This window comes from Mesitornis unicolor, unplaced genomic scaffold, assembly GCF_000695765.1.
Source record: "Mesitornis unicolor isolate BGI_N332 unplaced genomic scaffold, ASM69576v1 scaffold24817, whole genome shotgun sequence".
NCBI lineage: Eukaryota > Metazoa > Chordata > Aves > Mesitornithiformes > Mesitornithidae > Mesitornis > Mesitornis unicolor.
This window is the reverse complement of record NW_010196252.1, coordinates 132102-151748: the sequence shown is the minus strand read 5'-3', so window position 1 is coordinate 151748 and position 19647 is coordinate 132102. Positions and strand designations below refer to the sequence as shown.

General features: G+C 43.4%; 1 protein-coding gene across 1 annotated transcript in view; it reads left to right on the top strand.

Moving 5' to 3' along the window:
• Window positions 1-1100: 1100 nt before the first annotated feature.
• NFATC1 (nuclear factor of activated T-cells, cytoplasmic, calcineurin-dependent 1) overlaps window positions 1101-19647 on the top strand; it is a gene marked incomplete at its 3' end in the record, with an annotated part of 37231 nt that continues 18684 nt past the window's right edge. Inside the window, exons 1-4 of the mRNA XM_010188418.1 lie at window positions 1101-1220; window positions 1744-1946; window positions 5019-5191; window positions 7525-7665. Of these exons, the coding sequence (XP_010186720.1) occupies window positions 1101-1220; window positions 1744-1946; window positions 5019-5191; window positions 7525-7665 (637 nt within the window). The remainder of the gene's footprint in view (window positions 1221-1743; window positions 1947-5018; window positions 5192-7524; window positions 7666-19647) is intronic.

The window sequence follows — 19647 nt, the reverse complement described above, 5'->3', positions numbered from 1 at the left end:
ATTTTCAAACTGCCGCTAATGTGTTTTCAGTTTGACAATGCTGATGTGGAAACCCCCCATATCATATCACAGACTCCTGGCTCTGAGCTTCCTTCGTGTGGTTGTCTCAGCAATGCAGAGCTGATAAAATACTGGAGTGCTGGAAATGAGCCTCCTCCTCTCGTCCCCGTGTCCTCCCAGCATCCATGTGCTTTAAGTCTGTATGTAAAAATTGCTACACCAAACCAACCAAACAAAGTGCTTCTGTTTTCCTCTTGACTCTTCTGACCAAAGCGTGGGGTGCGAAATCTGCAGTACGCCCAGTTAGTGACAGAGGATGTGTATAGGCACAACGTCCTGCCTTACTCATGCATTGGCTACTGTGGGACCTGGGACATTGCCATTAAGCATCCCTGTTGCCATCAATGTGTTTGGCAGCAGTGGGAAGGCTTTGTGCCTGTGTTTGCACTCACCGGAATTTTGCTCAAGGAGCAAAAGTGTCTTGAGATCCTTTTCTTGGTGACATTCCTGGAGAGATAGGTCTTAGACTATTATGAAGCCACAAATTACTTCTTAAGATTTAAGGAGAGTGAAAGCAAGCGAAACACAAATATAAGCAACATTTGATATGTGTTTCACCTCTTTCTTTCAGCTTCATTTATATTTGGACTTGCATACACTGTAAATTGAAAATGTTGCTCCTCACCAAATTAAAATCAGTGGTCTAATTTTGATCTGCCAGATTTAGTGATGGTGCAGCAATGGTGGATAGCTCATACTTAAAGTCACCTGAACCATTTGCAGAGGAAACTAAAACCTACAATTAAGCAAACAGGTTTGCTCTGCGATGGCCCATCTCCTGGGACAGCCCACCTTGCCTGTGCTCCTCTCTTCTATAGGTGCTGCACTTTCTCTTCCCATGGGACAGGTCCTTGCAGCTAACTACTGCAAGATAACTATTTCTGTGCAACTTATTTCTCAGCGTTGGACAGCAGTGTTAAGTGGAGGTTGGAGCTGTCCCCAGCCCTGTGGTCTCCTTAGCACAAGGGTGATCCCAGAGCAGCTTCTTCAGGAGATGGTGGGGATGAGGTCAGACTCTGCTTCTGCTCCATCCCCCGCCTATGGCAGAAATAACTCTTGTTGTCATCAGAGCGGTCGCTGTAACATGTATGAGGTTCAAGTCAGGCCCAGTAGCTTCAATGAGATTTTTGTGCGATTATAACAAGAATTTGACACACATGGTGAGCTACTAGTCATGTATATGTGATCTGTCTCCACACTGTCCCAGGAGGTATTTATCAGCATAAAAATCAGTTAATGAGGGGACATGTCCTGAGCAGCAGCCTTCTGCTGCACGAGGGATGACCCGGGAAGCTCGGGGATGGATAAGCTGAGTCCTTTCTACTTGCAAACCCTCAGTTTTGCCACCCTCAGTACTGGGAGGGAACACTGACTTCATTGTGTTTTTTTGCTGAACACCATGACAGAATTTATGCAAAGTTTTCTGTGAATGTGGTGGGAGTGCTCAAAAGCTTACCCCGTCTAAAGTGCCTCGGGCCCTTTAGGATAATGAGGCATTTTCTGAGTGCACCTTTTTATTGTACCAATATTACATTACAGGAAAAGTGGATGGGGGGAACTTAACACATAGCACCTGTCACAAGTTCTCTCCTTGAATTAGGCTCTCCTGCTTATAAAAATTTAATTGATTCCTAGCAGTTTATGTGCATGGTGCTCAGTGGGTGTTTTCTGTTCTCTTGCCAGCTACATGGTTACTTGGAGAGCGAGCCGCTCACACTACAGCTGTTCATCGGGACTGCAGACGACCGCCTGCTGCGACCCCATGCCTTCTACCAGGTCCATCGGATCACTGGGAAGACCGTTTCCACCACCAGCCATGAAACAATACTTTCCAACACCAAAGTCCTGGAAATTCCACTGCTTCCAGAGAACAACATGAGGGCAATGTAAGACCCAGGCATCTGACTCCTAGCAATTTCCTTTTGGTCGCCCCACTTGATTTCGTCTGTGTTGGGGCGGGGGGATTGTACACAATTTTCCTACCTTTTTTTTTTTTTAATTTCCCTCTGTAATAGTAGGTTTTCGCAACTTTGCCGGGACAAATTGCCTCTAATCAGCTTAACAACAAAATGAACTTCACAAATATTTATGAGAACTGATTGCTTTCATTCTAAGGTTTCAGCCAATGTGCTTATTTGCCATTTGAAATAAGTATCTCAGTTACCGAGCTGTAAATATCTCCTACCTCAGCTCCTGCGTTTAGTTTCTAAATATGACACCTCTTGCTCCTATACGCACTAGCACAAGGAACAGGGCCTATTAAAATTTATCTTTGCATGTCAACGGAAACTCTTAGAGAGCATTTCCAAGTACCCTGGTGGTTTTTTTGAGACAAATAAAGCCACTCTTATTTCTTACATAATAAAAATAAGCATTTTTCATGGCATTTGTTTAGAAGAAAAGCTTCTAGAACTCAAAAGAGGAGTAAAGGTGATACAGCTTGTAAATTGGAGTTATTAAACTGGGGTAAGTTTTGTCCTATGCAGAAAAGCTGACATGGATGTCAAAGAATCTCTGAATTAGTAGGAGTCTGAGTGATAATTAAGTGCCTTGGGTCCAAGGTAAATTTCATTATAGGATTATGTATAAAGGGTCAAATATCCCTCTGTGTATGTGACATACATGAGACCCTCCACATTGTTTAATCCCGTTCTCTCTGCCCACCTCATTCAGGTGATCCTAACCCTTACCTGAGGTGTCTGCCTCAGAAGGAATTTTTGTGTGCTTGCGTGAATGTACATCTCTTGGTGTGTGTATAAATGTGAATGTATTCATATTTATATATAGATGTATGCACTTTTTTGTGTCTGTATAGGGAGACAGAAAGGTAAGTAGGTAGATGGAAAGCAAGCAATAAATCCTGACCCCCGCCAAACCAAATACCACGGGAAAATCCCAGGGAGCATACTAAAGTCACAGTTTCACTCCTTGTTATTCATACAGTTTGCTGCGCCTTAATGAAGTGAAAAATGGTATCAGACACCTGAGGTCCTTCCGCATGTAGTGGTTATTAGAAGCTGGTTTGCAGTGTCATGTACAGCATACCCTGGAGTGCCTCATGTAAACAGAAGAACTAGAATGTGTTCAGCTGCATTGCCAGCCAGGCTTAGGGTGATCCCTCAAGACCCGAGGACCTCTGTCAGTGCATTGTGTTAAAAGTTGTGACAAGACTGCTGAATTATTGGCCCCGTTTGCTGTTGTCATCAGCTAGCATAGCTCCTTTGAGGCTATTAAAATTTCACCAGTTTGTACCTCCACAGTATTTATTTGGCCCTTTATTTAGCCAGTTTGAATAACATATTTGGCCATCTAGGAACATTTTTACCGTTTCAATCATCTTTCTTCCTAAAACAAAGGTAGTTACACAATTTGTGAGCCAAGCTGAATATTTTCATGACATGCATGCCAGATCGTAGTAGACCTCTCTCAAGAGCCGCAAACAATGCTTTGACATGTATAAACTTTACACGTCAGTAGTCTAAAACCTCATGTAGCACTAAAAATGAGTTGAAATTTGGAGCCAAGGACCTACTCACACATTGTGTATTCAGGCCTTGATTCAGTGAAACACTGAAGCTCATCTGCACATTTAAACTTTTGCACATTTAGCTACTCTATTGACCTCCAGTTTTAATTTCCATGACTTTATAAGCCTAAATTTAATGCTTTTTCTCCTCTAAAATTTATTTGCTCTGAACTAATTGTCATTAAAGACTTTTTATTTATTTATTTAACACTTACATAGGAGAGGCAATATTGAGAGGCACACTGTTTCTTCCGTATCTTACAGAATTGGATCTTTGTGTAGAATTTTGACATGGGTTAAAATATTTCATAATCCTTGTAGCTTCACCTGCTAATATACATTGTTGAGAAGTTTCTTTGTTCATATCAGCAAGGGCCTTTTCATTATTCTGAGATCCATACTTTCACATAAATGTAGATTAAACTGTGCTGCCATAGTTCTTGTCTGCAGTTTGCTTCAGAATAGAGCTTCAAAGGTCTGGAGGGGGAATTAAACTCTGTCAATGCAAAATAAAATTAAACTATGCATATTCAGTGTAACAAAATGTGTGTCAGAGAGCAGTGCCCAGAAGAAATTGCCATGTAGGCTTTGTAGCTGTGGCCAAAGCAGAGGTATGTTTGCAATGGCTTTTTGAGTGTGTAGGTTTATATATCTTTTGTTCTGGGAACTTCCTCTATTCAAATTTGCTTTGGCAAAAATCCTGACTTGCAAACTCATCCAGAAGAAAACCAAAGTTAAAAAAAAGGAGAGAGAGAGAGAGGTCAGAATAGTTCTGTCTGACAAAAAGCATGTTTTTCCCTAATGTGAAGGGGGAACTAGTGAGTTTAGGTTTTTTCGTGCAGAGGTCCAGCTCAGCACTCAGCTGGGGAGTATTTCCAACTCATTCAGATACAAACACATTGATGGTAGAACTGACCTCAGGGAGAGCTGTGCTCAATAATAAGCACTTTCACGACTTTGCCCTAGAATTAAAATAATGTCAGATTTTTGTTCAAATTAGCTGTAACAAGTGAAATCATAAGTAGTGTTGCATTCTAGGTTAGTAATGCTTTGTGTGCTACCATCTCATCCCATTGACTTTTCTAGGTTCACCATTTCTTTGGGCTTTGGTTAATCTGTAAATGCCATCCTTACAGGATGTGTTGGAGAGGAAGGATCTTTTGCATTTTCTTCCCCAGGGAACTGAAGTAACATCCTAAATTTGTGCGCTCAACAGCAGCTATTATTTGTTTCTACAGATAGTTCCAACTTAGCTACTTGTGGATGTAAGTATTAGGCTTAAAACAAAGCTTGCCATGTTCACCCTGGTCATTGGGTCATGTCTGACTCAGATTTATAAGAAGGATGTACAGAATAGAGGGAAGCTGTTCCTTACTTATGTCTTCCTGAAGTCTGCTTAAAATTAATTGAATTGCTGTTTCCTTTTGGGTAGCATTGACTGTGCTGGGATATTGAAGCTCCGAAACTCTGACATTGAGTTGCGCAAGGGAGAGACGGACATCGGCCGGAAGAACACACGTGTGCGACTGGTCTTCAGGGTTCATATCCCGCAGGCCAACGGCAGGACCCTCTCCTTGCAAGTAGCCTCCAACCCCATCGAGTGCTGTAAGTAGCCACAAACATCCTGCTCTTGATGGGTATTTTGCCACCCCACTTGCAGCCTTCGTCCACCAACATGCTAGACGTTGGTTTTGGTTTACCTGTCAGGTCGGTGAACCTGAATATACTTTCCTAAAACACTGAAGACAATATACCTGGTCTTAGCAGAAAATGTGTAATTTTGTGCAGTGATTTTTATAGGAAAGAATGCGCTTAAAACAAAAGTAGAGTGCACTTAAGCTAATAGCAGACCTGGGAGTGATGAGGCTTTTTTTTTTAGTGACTCCCTATCATACTGGTAACTGCTGTAGGAGCTTTGGAAAACAGCTATTGTGTCCTATTCACTCTCTATCTCCCCATCATAAAGCAAAAAACAGCAAACAAAACCCCAACCCTTTTGATGTGGAGCTAGCAGTATACTAGAGCCGACACACTGGCACAAGCTTCCTGCGGCTTCAGAAACCCTCCACAAAGCCGGTTCCCACACTGGGGTCTCTTTGATTGAACAGACTGCTTTTTATCAGATACACTGGGGCACCCTCCAAAGACACCTCTATCATTCTTGCTCCGTAAGCCCCGTCACCCTCCCACACACAAAACAAAATCTATTTGCTTTGTGTAGCTTCAACACTTTAGCATGAGTGGTAGAAATTGAATTTCAGTCTACTTCCCATTGCTAATTTGGTTGGCTGGATGGACAGAAACTTTTTTTTAAGGTTTTGTTGGATTCCACAAAGTGGATCTTTCTGATGCTGACATGGTAGGGAGTAACTTAATATCTGGTGGGCACGTGGAGGGTGAGCTCGGGAGGTGGGGAACAGAGGAGATGGGAGGAAGACTTGACCATCCCTAGCCCCCATGCATGCTGGAGGGTCGTGTTCATGCTTGTACCTGCATCATTCGCCAGGCTGGAGTCTCTCACAACATGCCTGGCAGGTCCTGGAGCGTGTCAACGTTTGATCTCTTGGAGGCATGGTGTTTTTTCAGGGATTGTTAATAATTCCTCTTAGAAAAGCAGTGGCCTTGGTGACAGTCTTTCAGACCAGCCACAGTACTCCATCCTTTTTCCTAGGGTAGCACTGCTGCAGCTCTGGTAGTCTGAGTCTGCAAGAGAGGCAGAAGTTGTAGGAGAGGGCAGTGCTGTTAAACAACAGTAATAGCTTCTCTCCTTCACAGTCATTCATTTAAATTAACAAATGAGTACTGGCAGTGGCAAGGGAGCTACATTAAGATAAGCCTATGTTATTTATGAAGAATAACAGACCCTCCTTACCTTTAGCAGGTAGACTGGCATAAAGCCCTGTCTTCTGTCCAGGATATGTGTGAGATGAACAATTTTCCCTTTGTTTCTTATTCAAGGGCAAGTTGTAGGCTAACAAGCAAGCAAAAAACATGAAGAGTCATGGTTTCATCCTGCTCCTGCTGCAGTTGATAAGGGCTTTTCTATTCCTATGTAGCAGGATAAGGCACAATTTAAATATGTCCTGAACTGGTCTGTGCAAAGGTGCCAAGCTGAGGAAGCCACTAAATATGAAGCCAATTAGATTGGTATCAGTGAACTGCAGTTTTGAGGGTTGTGTAGTGAGCAAAAACATGGTACGTGCTTCCTGAAAGGAGCAGAAAACAGGAGAAAAAATAAGTGCTAGTGTTATTTCCAGTGCAGAATTTGGAATGCATGTGACACCAGGAAGAACCATGTAACCTGGATAAAATGTCACGTCATCCCTTGAAGCACAGCCACACTTGCTCCGTGTCCCAGTTGGGGGAAGTAAATTACATGCCACGAGAGTACCAGATTCTGTTTGCATGCGTCCACGTGTGCTTTGGCGCTCAGGTGCTGGTGGAAATATGCTCTCTAACCTGTGAACTTCTGCTGGATCACAAGGTCCATGGCTGCTACTGTTGCTGCAAGGCAGTTTGCAGAATTGACAATACAGTGTTTAGTGACTGAAACACATTTTGGACATGGATGGTCATCTTGTCACGTGTGCCTTGTAAATGCATGGGATACATGTTATAGATAATATAAGAGAAAAATATTTTAAATAAATGAATTTCTATAAAAATACATTTTCTGAGATATTACAGATCAAGCTGCATTTTAAAAGAGCTTATTCTTTGATAACCCTATTGTGTACGATGAAGGTGCTTGAAAACCAACCATGTTTCCTGCAAACCTTCTTTCCTTTTTTTCTATATTGAGCTCAGCTTAGCTTATGAGGGTAAGCATTAAATTACTTATTAGTTCAATATGTATTTATTTGTGTGTGTGTGTGTGTGTGTGTGTGTGTGTGTGTGTGTGGTTGCTTTTTTTTTAAATCCGCTTTCTAACTCTCCAGCTCAGAGATCTGCCCAAGAACTGCCTCTGGTGGAGAAGCAAAGTACTGACAGCTTTCCTGTTATCGGAGGGAAAAAAATGATACTGACTGGCCATAACTTTCTGCAAGACTCTAAAGTCATCTTTGTGGAGAAAGCACCAGGTACGTCTTTTCAATCTAGATTCCTGTCTGCCTTTTTTTCTCCTGTTTTAAAATCTCTGCCAAATGATGAAAGCATAAATACAGTAATGACATTTTCTTCTGCATGTAATGTGTTTTCCATATCACTGGGCAAAGCTGTGAAAGTGATCTGGGCCATGCCTAATGCTGCAGTTTCACACTATGGCAGGTGTAGTTACATGTAGACAATAGTGACATTGAAAGTTGAACCTGGGCATTTGTTCTCATAGCAAACCATGGCTGTACCAGGTAGGACCTGTGAAAGGTGTCTGGAACCTCCAAGTGGTTCATCTTGTTAAACCTTTCTGTAGTTCATGAAAAAGGGAACGGTGTTGCTAGTGATGTCTATGTGCATGTGTGTCTCTGTATGCAGTAGTTGAGACCGGCGGCATTTACAGTCCGCTGGAGGAGGAGGACTTGCAGCACACACACATCCCTTTGAAGGAGATATTTCTCCTTTACCATGAGGACTGGGGAAGGACTGCCGCCAGCTCCCTCCTTGCACAGCACTGCTCGTGCAGCACATTGGTGGTGGTGGGACTGGTCCTGCCAAGGAAGGGTCCCCAGCCAGGCTGAAGCAGGGCAAGTAGCACGAGGTGGGAGATGGGTTAGGAGCAGAAGGTGTCTGGAGGAGCAGTGGGTCACAGGGTGAGGATGCATAACACGTGTGAATGCCCCATCATGAAGAGGCAGTGGGAGCAGAGTTGTGAGTCAAAGTCAGGCCGTGAAATGAGATCGTTACGGGTAGTTTTGAGTCTTGTTTTGGAAAGGGTTTCCGTGGCGCTGGCACAAGTTACAAATTCCTCAGCTGCCGGCTGAAACCCCCCCTGAACTTTAAACCCTCTTGGACGCTTGTCCAGCCGCCAGCGCTGTCGTTGATGCTGTGCTGGTTTAACCCTCAATGTCCACGAGGTTCTGTGCCGGTTTAACCCTCTGTGTCCACGAGGTTCCCGCGCTATTCCCCTGCCCGTGGCTGCTGCTGCTGGTGCAGGAAAGCTGGGCTGCAGAAGGGGATGGTGGGTCGAGCAGGGGAGGCTCTGGAGGCAGAGACATCTGAGTAAGCCAAACTCAGTGGGCTCGGGGAACGAGTAGAAGACTTTGCAGAAGTTCCCCAGTGGGGTCCTTGGGTTGGTGAGGTTTAAATCACCAGAAGTGCATGTGAGGTGGAGATAATGCCCCAGCTTCTCGGTGAGAGCCAGGCAGCACTGTTCCTGTGACCCCCAAAGAACCGTACCACATGAACAGAACACTTTTCTTGTTTCTTAAGTAAAGTTGGTGTTGCAATTACAGAAAACCCAGAACTCTATTCTTTGTGTAGTGTGAAGGGAGGGAAGGACATGACTGGACTGTCTGCTTTGTATTTAAACTTCCTTCACTGCACAGAAGTGGGTTAGTGTGACATGTCAGGAGTAAAGTCCTTGATCTGTCTCGTTACAGGAAGGAAACCACATTAAAAGGTGCTTTCCTTCATACTTCTTTTCTCTCCCCTTCCTTTATTGAGTTGGAAAAATTCTGAACTGTCCCATCCAAAAACATTATGATGATGATGTTGCTTGCCCACCAGCAGGTACCACAGTGTGGATTTGGGCACTCTGTCCCTTAGCATTAAGTACACTACAAGCAGAATGTTCACTGTATAGCCTTAAATCACAAAAAGCAAAACAGGACCCACCTTGTACTCCTTAACCAGGTAGATACCACCCTCGAGCAAAAAGAATTTGAGGCTGCACGAAGACAGCATATAGATAGAAAGTAATTTATATAATTGACATTTTTTCAACATTATAAGAGATGAAGGAGTGTACTACTGCACACTGGGTGTGCTGATGAGGAAGAAAATGATCAAAAGGCTTTGCCTGTCACCCTGAAAAACTCCTGGAATGAACTCCTTGGGTCCATGGGTTGGCAGGATGGACAGTGCAGGAGTGTCTCTTCTACATGAAAGCACCACTGGAGGACCCCCTGCACTCTCCCCCGTGGTTTAAAGTCAGAGACAACGCTGCAGGAGTCAGTCTCAGAGCTGCTGCCAGTGAAGAGTAATCGAGATCTATAAATCAATATTGAAAGATCTGATCTGAAACTCTCCTGCCTGGTTTTTGTAGTCTCACAGTAGATTTGTTGTGGTTGCAGGACAGTACTGCCTTGTGCAGGTACACTTCAGGGGCTGAGGCTTTAAAGTTAAGAGTGTTCAGCATCTCCGGGAGCTGCAGTTGTGTCACTAGGAATAGCACATAAAAAACAAAGTTACCAGCTGATCTAGGCTGAGCAATTTCTAGGGCTTCTGTGATGAGTTGTGTGCTACGCTGCCTAATGCAGCTCAATGCATTGAAAACAAACAAGCGCGATGCATCTTTGTTTAGTGGCAGACTGTTCCAGCTCAGTTTTTGAGCAGAGTCACTGTATTTAATGTCAGATGAAAAAGCATTACCAGCCTTCACTTCTGTAAATCAGCCCATGTGTTTCTTTCCCTTTCAGCTCTTTCACGTTTATGAAAGTAGGTCAAGAGAGGGAACACCAGCATAGTTTCTCTTTCTCTTAGAAAGCTGGTTATGAACTTTTGTGATTAGCTGGAGACATTCATTAGTTTTGCTGCTGTTACCACTTTTGTTTTTGAATTCAAAATGTTAATCACATTCTCAGTGGGTAGCAGCCAAACACAGCTATTACAAAGCAATAGATCACAGGAATCCCTGGACTCATAAAGAGAACTTATCTTCTATATAGAATTTAAATATAATACTACATGAGCTCATGTCTTCAGTCCTCACTCAGAGTCCCCAAGCCAGGAGGCAGTCTACGGGAGCTCGTCTAATTCATGCTAGTCTGCATACTTAATTGCTTAATGCAGAGAGTTTGAGAACACTTTTTGTTTGCCTTTCCCTCCCGCCCCTTCTGTCTGAATAATTTCTTTACGTCTGCCTAGTGCATGTTTTTCCAAGCATGAGTCCCAAGCTCTCCGTCTTCAGGGCTAGCCCTCAGCTGTTGTAGTCTCTGGAGGAATGGCATTATCCTGGCCTCCTTGCGTGGGGAGTCTGTCTGAGCAGTGACTCATGCAAGAGGGAATCCCTGAAGAATGATCAAATCAATCCTTCAGCTGAGGAGGCAGCGGCTTAGTGCTTGCAGCTTAACCCCTTACTGACTGCTTTTTCAGCCGAGAAGAAAATGAAACAGAGCAAATCATACTTTGCAGCCCTGTGGCTCCGCACCTCACAGAGGAGGAAGGAGGCAGCTGAAGGTTGAAGGCAAAGGCACACAAAAAGGACGGTGGGAGGAGCACTGTGAGGACCTCCTCTGAAAGGAGAAGCCCCTCATGGTGTGGTCCAGTGCTCAGGCAGAAGGCATGTCTTTGGATAAATAATGACTCTGTTCAGAAGTGGACTAAAATTTGCTCAGACCTTTTCAGCTACTATAGAAGTGTTCTCATGTGTTGGAATGAGGCCTTATTTTGTGGGAATTTGGTCAATATTTTATTGCTTGCACATCAGACCGTGTTTTCCAGTGATAACGATGGTATAAAATGACTGTCCAAGGAACCTAGTGGTAGTAAAAATGTAAATGCTGACTGTGCTTTCAGAGGTTCACGCTCTTAAATTCAGAATTTCCTTAGACTCAGGAGTCCCATGATGACTTTGTCCCTTACAAATTACACTAATAATTGTTTTTCTTATCTTGTTTCACTTTCTCTCTTTGTAGTCATGCTTTTCTCTTCCTGAGTTTCAAGGGTCTTGTGAGTCTGTGTATCATGGTTGTCGGGCGCTAGGTTTAGGACATCCAATACCAATCTGTTTTTCATCAGAATTAGTACTTTATAAAATATAAAAAAATCTGCAACTTCTTACTGGCAAGGGCCTTTGATATCTGTGTGGTGGTATTCACTGTGGAGGCAAGATGTGCATTTTAGTTACAAAAGTAGATGAAATGAAGTTGATATTTGTTAGCTATGGGAGGTGTTTGGCTAGAATGGACAAAATATTTCCTGTCTACCACACGCATCTGCAAGAGTACAGATCATGATCTGGAATTGTAATGAAAGGCACTGATTTATCTACTTGTCTTTTAAAAGCTTTTTATTTTAGATTATATATGTACCAGGCAACAGAAATCTTGAGGGAAGTTCAGAAAATGCAGAGGTGTTTGGAGAGTATGTTTTAACGACTATATATATCTGTCAGCTATGTTGTTTTGATAGCAACTTCTGCAAACACTGTGTGTTTGTTTTCAAAGCTCATTTTTTGAAGGTAATGTGGTTTACTGAACACAAAGCAGCACGAAAGTCTAACAGAAATTACTAGACTGCTGACTCCTTGTATATCAAATTATGTTTAGTGATCTATAAAACTGAGTGCAGTGGAAAGAACCCAGTTTCTCTTCACTCAGTCCACAAAATGTTTCCTCTAACCGATGAGTGAAAGCTCGCTGATAAGACACAAAGCCAATATCCCAAGCACCAAGGCATGGGAAAGTTATGGGTATGTCTTTCTGGCATGCTCTAGGATGTTGTAGAGTTGCCCAAGATATTTTGGGATATAGAAAGAGTCTCACACTAAGATCTGAAAGATTTAATATACCCTGAAAATCACTCCTTGCTCAAAAATTGCTCCTTTCTCCTGTAGTGCCAATGGGTTTTGGCACTGGAACTAGCTGCAGTATTTCTGAACTTCACAGATTTGTCCAAGTCTAGACATACCTAAGAGATCAGGTTAAACTGACTGAAATCCGTATTATTAGCAAATTGCGATCTATGGGAAGAAATGGACATTTGGGGCATTATTATTAATTACCATTCAATTGAGTTTCCACTAGTTAAATTAGAGATCCAAACCCATTTCTTTGGTTTTGTACTTAGTGACCAGAGCTCAAGACAAGAGTTTTTAAAGAGTGAAAAGGCAGAAATGTAACACCCAACGTCACTACAGGATTAGTTTCTCAAATAACACTGACTTTGAAATTCTGATTCTGGGCTGTTAATGTTGAGGGTCATTTTGTCCTGGTCAAGAGAACCACATTTGAGCTCCCTTGTGACAGATACCCCTTCCTGAAGATACATCACTCTCTTTGATAAACATTAATAGAGTTCACAGTTTGTAGCACTGTGTCTCTGAGTAACTCTAGGCTTACAGACTTCAGTGGTTTTGAACGTGTTAATTAGCCTTCAAATCAACAGTGATCCAGGCACCTACACACTCCATAACCTAATTGCATAATGTCCTCAGCTATTGTGCCCAGAGCCTTTGAAACTCAAGTTCCTGAAAAACAGAGAAATGGGCAGCATCTAAGCAATGTTTCCTTCAGAGATTTTTCTCTTTTTGAATATTTTCAAACAATTAAAGAGTTTTTCAGATTTATTTATTGCTTCAAACTGTTCATTCTGCTGTTGTTTTTATTTTGTTAAATGGATTTTTTTTGTTAATGGATTTTTCTGTCAAAACTGTTCCTCTTCACTGCTGGAACAGGTTTTGCGCTCAGAACATGAAGGCACTGACGTGGCATGGTAATAGATATACTAGAGCAGATGAAAGATAGCTGGGTGAAGTCACCAATTTTGTGTGTGTGTGTGTATATGCCAAAGAAAATCATGCTTTTCAGTAAGTATTCAGATGTGAAAACTTACAGTTTGCCTCCCATTAGACGTGTGGTCAAGCTTGGTCAGCTAACTGTTTGCACAAAGTAAATGTGCTATGGAAAAGAAGGAAACTGGATGAATTTAAGTGTCCACTCAAGAATTTTGCAGGGTTTTTGTTCTTCTCAAATTTCACTGTCTCTGGCAAAGATTAGAATCAATCAGTTGCTGCTTTAACATACAAATGTCAGTCTGAGAAATTCAGTTCTGTTTCCCATATGTTGTGTGAGCAGAAGTTACCTTGCAGGTAACTCAAGTGCAGTATTTTAGCTTCAAGAGATCTTATAAAAAGTTCTGGAAAATGATATGTTGATGAAACATTTGAGTGGCATGTGGATGGAACGGATGCGTTGGAGAAGCATGTGAGCTTTTTGGTTTGACTCAGCTACACTTTGGAGCTCAGGTTTTTCAGTCTGTTTTGACGTGATGTGATGTGATGGGGAGATGGGTGACCTGAGTCTTGGCAGAGCTCCATTTGGTAAAAGATCTTACATTCTCAGAGATCTTTCCATTGCTCTTTCCATTGCCAGTAGCAGTCACAGTTTGGGGGGCAAGTGGCCAAAGAGGGGTCGTGTTTCACACTGGTAATCATACTGCAGCTCACATAATAAATAAGCAAGTGGCAAAACTCCCTTTCCCCCTCTAGTCAGATGGACAGATACTACATAATTTTGTCTTTATCTGTCTGTTTATCCAAGTTCAGGACACACGTTCCAGTTGGCAGTGAGCGATTGCACGCTGACTCATGCGCAGTGAGGTTAAAAATTCTGGAAACTAGATAAACTGGAAACTTCAAAGGCATACAAGTTAGGAGCACGGAGTTCATGTGAAGGTCACTTGAACCTATTTCCTAGAGATGTATTGATAGCTGAAGGGGTTTCTGGCCACTGCCCAGAAAGAGATATCCTTGGGCAAATGGTGTCATCAAATGGTGGAGTCATTTGATGGTGGAACCCTTTCACGCACACGCAGTGATGTAGCTTGTAGGAAATGTCAGTACGTTTCAGTTTTTCCTAGTCTAGGGAATGGCGAAGACAGAGTGGGACAGCAGCCATACACGTGAGATGGTATCAGTGGCAACAAGCTTTATCCAGGGTGTTGCTCTCACAGTGAAGAATGAGATCAGTCAATCACAGATACTTACTATGGACTACAGAGAAATAAGAAATAGCCATATAGTCTATAGTTTAAAGTTACTTGTCTGAGTAATTCTGTGAATTTTTAATTATTATAGAAACTGTGACTGAATGTTTGAAGTCTATTCTTTCATGTCTTTGCCAGACTAAGGGGCTTCAAGCAGCTGTATCTGTGCAATCAAAGCTTTGTCTCTGAACTTTTATAACTAGCACAGGATTTCAGATAGTTTTGACTGTTACTGTTCCAATAGTGCCCACTGTCCAAATGTGCAGGAATTCATAGCCCTGACCAGAAAGCTGAGTCTATTGAAGCCATTAGTGCCTAAAGACAGTAGAGGAAAGGAATGTGGTGGTTTGACCTTGGCTGGCTGTCAGGTACCCACCAAGCCACTCTCTCATGCACCCTGCTCAACAGGACTGGGGGTGTGTGGAGAAAATAAGACAAAAAAGCTCACAGGTCAAGATAGAGGCAGGGAGATTGCTTACCGGTTACTGTCACAGGCAAAACAGGCTCCACTTGGGGTAAATAATTTATTGCCAATTAAAAATAGAGTAGGATAATGAGAAACAAAGGCAAAAGTAAAAACGACCTTTACCAGCTTCCCCCTTCTCAAGCTCAGCTTCAACTGGGTCCTTCCCATGGGAGACAGTCCTTCATGAACTGTTCCAGAGTGAGTCCTCTCCACGAGGTTCCTTTTAGGTCTGTTGAGGGAGTAAGATTACACCTTCAAGATCAATGTGGAAGAAAGTACAATTACATTTAAGAGAGGAATAGAGAGAAAAGACATTTCCAAGGTGTGCCTATTTGCGGGGAAGCTGATATCAGAGGAGAGGAGAAGAGACCTCTGAAATTGAGCCTGACATTCTTGGTCAAGAGAAACAGGAAAAGGGACGTGAGGGGGACAATGAGATGTAAAACATTTAAAATGCTGTTTGAAAGCTTACTGTTTAGACTCTGTTAAAAAACTCTTGAAGTGTTGCCAGAATGGGATGTCTCTGGGAAATGAGAAGTTGTGGCCATACAGATAAAATGAAGAGTTTCTGTCTTAAAAAATAATCAAGAAGGAAGAATTGAAAGCATTTGGATCAAACTTACATCTTAAGATGAGAAAGAAGTAGGAGTAACTATAGTACAAGCGGTGGTGTTGGCATCAAGCACAGAATTAGGGGAAAAGAAGCGTTCATGGAAGGAAAATTTGGAACTTGGTTGAAACTGGCTGTGAGATTTGTTACTCCAGTAGTCTCTGAGAAAATATGAGACAGATTAGACTGAAGAAGATGGACCAGGAATTTTTTACTCAGTTTCAGCTGCAAAGTCAGAGGTTCAGCCTACTAGAGGTTCCCAGAGGAAAGTAAAATTGTGAGGTTAAGGAGATGACACAAATGTAACCAACGACAGAGTGAAGTATTGTCATGGCTGCTGCTGGGTGGCTGTGCTGAGTGCCTTTGGTTCGACCTACCTGCTCTGAAGAGAAGTTGAGTGTCTTAGACCTGGAATTACTGAGAGTTATTAAAAAAAAAAAAACCAGACCAGTAGTAATTTGAATAGAGGGAGATGCCAGAGAGCACAAATTGCATAACCAGCTTCCATTCTGCTGAAAATAGGATCTGGAAGGTCATTCCAATGGTTTTGGCTCAAAGTGAACCCTGATCAGTCAGTTGTCAGCACAGTGTCTCCTTTTAATTACCTGGGCTAAAATTACAGTTCATTTGCAAACACTTGAATTCAGAATAATTAAGTCTGTTAGACATACTGTGGTAAAATGAGTTAAAAAGGCTCACTGTTTAGGCAAAGTGGATCCCTCAGCTTTTGGCTTGTTCAGCTGAGCAACCAGAGAGGAAGCGCATGTCTGGCACAGATGCCAAAGTACTGTAAGATACAGCTTGTACTGGATTTTTATCACCTGGTTGCTGCATGACTTTATTGTTAATTTAAGGTGAAAAAGAGAGGAAAAGTAACTTGAGAACATCATATGCATGACAGACACACCTAAATGTGTTCAGCTCAGTACTGCAAAAACGTATAGCTGAAGGAATGGACAAAATCCATGTGCTGCAAAAATGCTTATGCGAAGACACAAACAAATATAGCAGCTTTGATGTGGAAATACAAATAGGTCAGTTATGCATGAACCCTGCTGCGCATGGACTGATGCATGCCAGAAGACATGCCAGGGACAAGGGAGAAAGCAATGGGGGGAAGTCTCTGTAGCAGGACTGTGGAGGAGGGCAGAGAAGAACAGCTGGGGTCTTCCTGGCAAGGAAAAGGGAAATAAAGTAGGCAAAAGTCAGACTAGCTGTGTGGTCTCATAGCAAAAGTAGGGGAAGAGCAAAGGGGAGATGAAGGTGGCTGGAGAGGCAGACGGGGATGAGGTGGCAGGTGGCAGGCAGGCTGGCTATGGCACCAGCGGGAGCAGTGGCAGGAGGTGGAGCTGTGCTGCAGGTGGCTCTGGGCACTCGACTGGGAGGCATCTTCCTCCTCACAGTGCCCTAGGAGATGGAAGATCTCAGGAGAGTGAAGTGCTATTGCAGCAGTGCCAGTGAGTCATGCCCAGGACTGTTGTGGGGACTGCTCTCATCCAAGCAACAGAGCTGCCTCTTCGCCTCTCTCGTTGCCAGCCCAGGCACAGACCTGGCCCAACCTGCCCTGCACCTGAAAGTTGATAGCATCTCTGCACAAAACTGGATGACTCTTCAGTCTGAATGAAAAGGCTTTGCCTAAGTCTCCATCCTCTTTTCTGTCTGGAAACCCATCCTTTCCTTCTGGACTTGTTCACAGAGCAGTCATCTCAGCATAGTGAGTGTACTTCCCAGGGAAAAGGGATTGGGGTGCAGATTGAAAACTTGAAAATCCTTCACTCCTAAGGGATTTGAATATGCATTTTAGGGACAAATAGGAAGGTAGACAACCTTTGCAGAGCACCTCAAAATTACACTGTATAATCATTCTGTGTTGCTTCTGTGTCCTGCCTGGTGTGGACATGTTAAAGTAATCTGGTTTGTAATATAGGCATTATTGGTTAGAGTAATCTCACAACACATTAATCAAGTAGTGGGTTCCTCTGGGAGGGCAGAGCTAGTTTCACCATCCTACTTGCGATATACGAATATAAATTCAGATTTCTGCCATGCAGAAAAGGACCTGGGGGTGTTGGTGGACAGCAGGATGACCATGAGCCAGCAATGTGCCCTTGTGGCCAAGAAGGCCAATGGCATCCTGGGGTGTATCAGAAGGGGGGTGGTGAGTAGGTCCAGAGAGGTTCTCCTTCCCCTCTACTCTGCCCTGGTGAGACTGCATTTGGAATATTGTGTTCAGTTCTGGGCCCCTCAGTTCAAGGACAGGGAATTGCTTGAAAGAGTCCACCGCAGAGCCACAAAGATGATTGAGGGAGTGGAGCATCTCCCTTATGAGGAGCAGCTGAGGGAGCTGGGCCTCTTTATCTTGGAGAAGAGGAGACTGAGGGGTGACCTCATTAATGTTTATAAATTAGTAAAGGGCGAGTGTCAGGAGGAAGGAGCCAGGCTCTTCTCAGTGCCAGCCAATGACAGGACGAGGGGCCATGGGAGCAAGCTGGAGCATAGGAGGTTCAACCTGAATATGAGGAAAAACTTTTTTACTGTAAGGGTGCCAGAGCACTGGACCAGGCTGCCCAGAGAGGTTGTGGAGTCTCCTTCTCCGGAGACATTCAAAACCCGCCTGGACACGTTCCTGTGTGACCTGGTCTAGGTGATCCTGCTCTGGCAGGGGGGTTGAACTGGATGATCTTTAGAGGTCCCTTCCAACTCCTAATATTCTGTGATTCTGTGTGATTCTGGTCAAACTCTGTTGAGCCGCAGGCTGGAAGAGTATAAAATATACACTATGTACAGGCAGTGAAATCCTAGATAATGTCTACTCTTTTCATATCTCAAGTGAACACAGGACTACTAAAGAATATAGACTGTTTTAACCTCCCGTAATAAAGTGAAATCACTTAAATATATCTGAACACTCCCATTATGCCCATTTCATAGAGGCAAGATTTAAGTGGTTGCCAGATGTTATAGTCTCCTGAGTTTCCAGACTTAGGAAATTTTTGGTACTATATATTCTTTCCCCTTTCTGCCATCCATTGGTCTGTAATGAATGTTATGGTGCTGGTTTGACTGTTGCGAGCTTGCAAAAAGTCTTGGCATTATGCTTGCAGTTCCCTGGGGTATGGAGGTAAACCCAGCCCTGGAAATCCTGACGGATTTGTCCTGGTGGGCAGCAAAGAGGGGAAGACAGTAGAAAAATGTCTTTAGAAAAGTCTTTACAGCTCATTGTGTTGCTCTTCCATGAAGAAAATCCATATGTCGTGGTCTGCTAGGCTTTATGTGTGAATAACTCATGCCGCTAGATTTACACAGCTACTTTTTAGTGCTGCTTCTGTGTTAGAACAGGCTCCTACAGTGCCTTTTTTATGTGGAAATCTTGTAGCTGGGTGTGGTGGGGAAGCCGTTCAGTGACTCATAGTGCAGGGAATTCCCTGATGAATTAGAGTATTTTTACTTCTGGACTTGTGCACAGTTTCCTTTAACTCCGGAGTGAGCGGCTGATAAGAGCAGACTACAAAGGCCCATTCACAATCCAGCCGCCGCATGTTAAAATGGGGTGTTTATGCTTTGCAAAGCTGGCAGTCCACCCCACGTAAGGCGGTAGGTTTGTGGTATTTCCGTCAGTAGCAATCCCAGGTGCTCGGAGTGTCACAACACCCAAAAAAAAAAAGAAAAAAGGCTGAAGTGGCCAGTGGTGAAGTGCATCCAAAGCAGGGATGACTATAAATAACAGCGATCGGTCTGTAAATGTCAGGCTTCCTGACAAAACCCGGTGTCTCCAGCTGGTGACTGCGCTGGAGGCCACCTGTCAGTGCAGCACTGAGGAAAGCCCGTGAGAAATGGGGGGTTCCTCGCTCCCCTGGCACTGCTGCACTCCTGCACTGGCTTTTCGGAGGAGGAGGGGTTTGAGGATCCTTCTTCCAGCCCTTGGCATGGGTCCCCAGGTGAAGCCATGGACTTTTCAATCAACTGCTGCTGCTGCTGGCACTGGGGGAGCGGGGCTTACCACCAGGGAGTCTGCAGGGCTTTTGTCCTGCCAGCTGTTTTGGTTTTATTTCCCTATTGTAAAAAAGCCCCTAAAAAATAGAACAAACCCAGTGTAATATCTTGACACAACTTTTTAGTTATATA